The 4,899-nt window shown below is 51.6% G+C and overlaps 1 protein-coding gene across 1 annotated transcript; it reads right to left on the bottom strand.

The window, feature by feature from the left end:
• Positions 1-384: 384 nt before the first annotated feature.
• LOC144677005 (serrate RNA effector molecule homolog B-like) lies at positions 385-4,623 on the bottom strand (the record flags this gene model as incomplete). The annotated part of the gene is made up of 4 exons (XM_078537271.1): positions 4,484-4,623; positions 3,527-3,652; positions 2,706-2,852; positions 385-573 (listed from the first exon to the last, which is right to left on the bottom strand). Coding segments are annotated over exons 1-4 (581 nt in total), but the record flags the coding sequence as incomplete, so codon positions are not given.
• Positions 4,624-4,899: the final 276 nt, after the last annotated feature.

Below are 4,899 nucleotides of genomic sequence, written 5' to 3'. Positions count from 1 at the left end.
AACAGAAAGAGGGAATGCCCTGGTGCACTGCCAATGTGACCTTGATGGGGTGCAGCAGGCACACAATGTGCCATCCCAGCCACTGCTTTTACCAACTCGGGTTAACGCTGAATCAGGGCGTGGGATCCAGCACAGCTCTCAGAACCACCCCTGGAACCGCTGGCAGTAAAACACTAACACAGGCCCTGCCAAAGCCGCAGAGAAAGCTCAGAGGAGGAACAAGTTCAAAAAGAGGGAGGAAATGGATCCGAAATCTTATTAAACAACAAGAAATCACAACTCAACAAAGGCAACTACGATTGGCTACAAACTTCTCATTAGCGAACAGACTCTAACTGGTTAACATTTGGTTAATACGGTTTATTTTTTATTGTGTGACCTCACCATTCCTCATCCTTGTGTGCTAGGAAGAAATCCTGCATCTGCTGTCGGCGGAACTCGATCTTGTACTCATTGTAGCGTTTCACTGACTCCGTCTCATCCACAGAGTCGTCCAAGGACAGGAGGAATTCCTTGAAGGTCTTCATCACTGGGGGTGGAGGTCCCACCTCCAGGTCATGCAGATTGCCCAGTCTGGGGGTAAAAGGAACACTAACAGCGTCGGTACAGCCTGGCCTTGAGCTTCAGAGGAGAACGGTGCTAGAACCTGCCGGTCCCGCACAGCTAATTGTGACCTGGTCAATTCATCTAGAGCAGAGTTTCATTACAGTACTGGTGGCAATGAAGGTAACACAAATATTCACTCCACTCCTTTCTAGCAACTGCTTAGAACTCATGAGCATCCTTCAGAACGAAGACCAACTTTTTGCCCTCACCTGGTCTAGAGCGACAGGGCACTGGTCTGTGTATAACCTCACCTGGTCTAGAGCGACAGGGCACTGGTCTGTGTATAACCTCACCTGGTCTAGAGCGACAGGGCACTGGTCTGTGTATAACCTCACCTGGTCTACAGCGACAGGGCACTGGTCTGTGTATAATCTCACCTGGTCTAGAGCGACAGGGCACTGGTCTGTGTATAATCTCACCTGGTCTAGAGCGACAGGGCACTGGTCTGTGTATAATCTCACCTGGTCTAGAGCGACAGGGCACTGGACTGTGTATAACCTCACCTGGTCTAGAGCGACAGGGCACTGGACTGTGTATAATCTCACCTGGTCTAGAGCGACAGGGCACTGGACTGTGTATAATCTCACCTGGTCTAGAGCGACAGGGCACTGGTCTGTGTATAACCTCACCTGGTCTAGAGCGACAGGGCACTGGTCTGTGTATAATCTCACCTGGTCTAGAGCGACAGGGCACTGGTCTGTGTATAATCTCACCTGGTCTAGAGCGACAGGGCACTGGACTGTGTATAACCTCACCTGGTCTAGAGCGACAGGGCACTGGACTGTGTATAATCTCACCTGGTCTAGAGCGACATGGCACTGGGCTGTGTATAATCTCACCTGGTCTAGAGCGACAGGGCACTGGTCTGTGTATAATCTCACCTGGTCTAGAGCGACAGGGCACTGGACTGTGTATAATCTCACCTGGTCTAGAGCGACAGGGCACTGGACTGTGTATAATCTCACCTGGTCTAGAGCGACAGGGCACTGGACTGTGTATAATCTCACCTGGTCTAGAGCGACAGGGCACTGGTCTGTGTATAACCTCACCTGGTCTAGAGCGACAGGGCACTGGACTGTGTATAATCTCACCTGGTCTAGAGCGACAGGGCACTGGTCTGTGTATAACCTCACCTGGTCTACAGTGATGTTGGACAGCGGGAAAGGTGCCCGCCATTGATGGGGATAGCAGATGATCGCAAATTGGTTTCATGACGTCGTAAAACCAATTTTTGGCCTTCTCACCATATTGTCCGCTCACACCCACTATAACACCCGACGCCAATGTGGGTGGGGGCCTCGGGGGGGCGGGGGGGTGTATTCCAGACTCCGTCTTGTTTTTTGTTACTATTGGTGCTTGAGTAATAGCATTGCAGCTCTTAAGATATTGCATTTTTTATTAAATTTATTTAATGACTCTTTTTGTCATTAAGGTTGCAGGGTTATACACTGGTCTGTGTATAGCCTCACCTGGTCTACAGTGACAGGACACTGGTCTGTGTATAGCCTCACCTGGTCTACAGTGACAGGACACTGGTCTGTGTATAACCTCACCTGGTCTACAGTGACAGGACGCTGGTCTGTGTATAACCTCACATGGTCTACAGTGACAGGACACTGGTCTGTGTATAGCCTCACCTGGTCTACAGTGACAGGACACTGGTCTGTGTATAACCTCACCTGGTCTACAGTGACAGGACGCTGGTCTGTGTATAACCTCACCTGGTCTACAGTGATAGGACACTGGTCTGTGTATAGCCTCACCTGGTCTACAGTGACAGGACGCTGGTCTGTGTATAACCTCACCTGGTCTACAGTGATAGGACACTGGTCTGTGTATAACCTCACCTGGTCTACAGTGATTGGACACTGGTCTGTGTATAACCTCACCTGGTCTACAGTGACAGGACACTGGTCTGTGTATAACCTCACCTGGTCTACAGTGACAGGACATTGGTCTGTGTGTAACCTCACCTGGTCTACAGTGACAGGACATTGGTCTGTGTGTAACCTCACCTGGTCTACAGTGACAGGACACTGGTCTGTGTATAACCTCACCTGGTCTACAGTGACAGGACGCTGGTCTGTGTATAACCTCACCTGGCCTGGATTGGTATCCCGTGGTGCTGTTGCATCATGTGAATTTCGGGGGGGCCCCAAGGTTGTGGAGGGCCGTAAGTGGGACCTCCCCCACCACCATACGGCATTTCATAGGCAGTGTGATACGGATCCGCTACATGATCATCCCTGAGAAAAAACAGAAAAAAAATCAACACAGCTTTCATGGGAAACATTTCCAAACAGCTAACTATTATGACTAGTGTGCAGCGAACTAGTAAGACTAGTGAGCAGAGACACAGTCATGTTCATGGGAAAATCCTAAACGGTAGCAGAGTAAGCTGAGGTGTTTTAAAAAGTTGATTGATTATTTGGGTTTGGAAATAAAGGAATTGAATATAAAAACAAATTGATCAGACTGGAATTGTAGAAATCATTGGTTAGGCCTCAGCAGGAGCATTGTGAAGGATTCAGCCCCACCATTCAATCACATCTTCAACTCCACTTTCCTGTATTTATCCCCACATCCCTCATTACCCTTGAGTGCAAAAATCCACCGATCTCAGTCACGAATATACTCAACGACAAAGCATCCACAGCTCTCTGGGGTAGAGAACTCCAACGATTCCCAACTCTCTGAGTGAAGAAGCTTTCCCTGACCTCAGTCCCAGATGGCTGGCCTCTTACCCTGACGTTGTGACCACCGCCCCTCCCTCCCCCCTCCCCCATTTCGAGACTCTCCAGCTAGAGGGAACAGCCTCTCTCAGCGTGTCGCATTCTCTCAAAACTGTGTGTTTCAACGAGATCATCTCACATTCAAAAATTCACGATACAAACTCCCACCCCACAGCTGCAGTACTCACCAGTCCCGTCGCACTCGCTTCTGGGGCGGGCTGAGGTCATGGCGAGGAGGGGAAAAACGCTCTCTTCGCCCTCGGTCATAGTCTCTGTACTCGCGACTGCGCCGCTCTCTCCCTCTGTCCCACTCTCTGCAAGGCAAGGAAAGGAGGGCCGTTAGTCGCTGCCGCCCTGGACCCCAGGAGAAAGTAAGCTCAGCAAGAGCACAGGACCAAAGAAAAACCAGCTGTGCCCTTCCTCAAGCTCAGCTGCAGCACCTTCACTTAGCTTGTTCACTGCGCCTGATATTATCTGGGGTGGGGAAGTGGGGGTGGTGTGTGTGTGCGTGTGGCTGGGCAGGTAGTGGACCGTATGGAGGGTCAGGGTGAACAACAGGCTCAGAGGGCAAGACCCGGACGGGCTTCCAACTTGTAGGACCTTTGTTTAATACTGAGGTCTCCGGCTGGGGGAGGCAGTGGGTCTGAGCAGGGGAGGGATGGGGTGGTTTCACTCCAGAATCAATCACAGTTGAGGGTGAGGGGGGGAAGCCCAAGACAAGGAAAGTACTTGCTCACCTCTTGACCCACACACAAAGCTAAAGCTTTTAAAGTATTCTTTGCTGGTCCATGACACAGCTACCAGCAGATGTGGCCTCAGAGGCCTCCAGTTACGACAGCAGGAGTGGGCCTGGGTGATGCGATATTTAAACAGGAACCTGACAGTGTGGTGGGGGCTGGGGAGGGGGGGTGTCCTCTCTGCCTGTAATTTCAGCCCCCACACCCCACGGTCACGTGTCCTACATTACAAACAGCGGCTTTACTCCAAGTTGACTTTCACTGCCTCAAAGTGTGTTTGGGGACGTCTGGAGGGGGCGATAGATGTTGGAGAAATGCAAGTCTTTCCCATATTCCTGGTGGTCAGCCACATACGAATCAGCACATCATTGACTGCAGAGGAAGATCCCGCCCCCTCCCCCCCCCAACCTGTCATTCCAGTCATCGCGCCTCCGATCATCTCGCTCTCGGGAGCGGTCGTAGTCGCTCCTCTCCCGGCGGAATTTGTCCCGGCGCCGCCGATCATACTCGTCGTCGCTGTCGCCCATATGGTCCCTCGGCTGCTTCACCCTCTGTCAACAGATAGTGAACAAAACGGTGTTAAAACCGAGTGTTTGGGGGGGGTGGGGGGAACCACGCGCTGCAGGTAAGATGCTGAGGCCTTGGGGAGGGTGCGGAGGGAGATTTACTAGAAGGTTCCCAGGGATGAGGGAGTTCAGTTCATGTGGAGAGGCTGGAGAAGCCGGGATTGTTCTCCTCAGAGCAGCGAAGGTTAAGGGGGAGATTGAATCGAGGCGTTCAAAATCCTGAGGGGTTTGGATAGAAACTGTTTCCAGCGGCAGGAG

This window comes from Cetorhinus maximus, unplaced genomic scaffold (assembly GCF_964194155.1).
Source record: "Cetorhinus maximus unplaced genomic scaffold, sCetMax3.hap1.1 HAP1_SCAFFOLD_2118, whole genome shotgun sequence".
Taxonomy (NCBI): domain Eukaryota; kingdom Metazoa; phylum Chordata; class Chondrichthyes; order Lamniformes; family Cetorhinidae; genus Cetorhinus; species Cetorhinus maximus.
The sequence above is the reverse complement of the archived record's forward strand: the minus strand, read 5'-3'. Positions and strand labels throughout refer to the sequence as shown.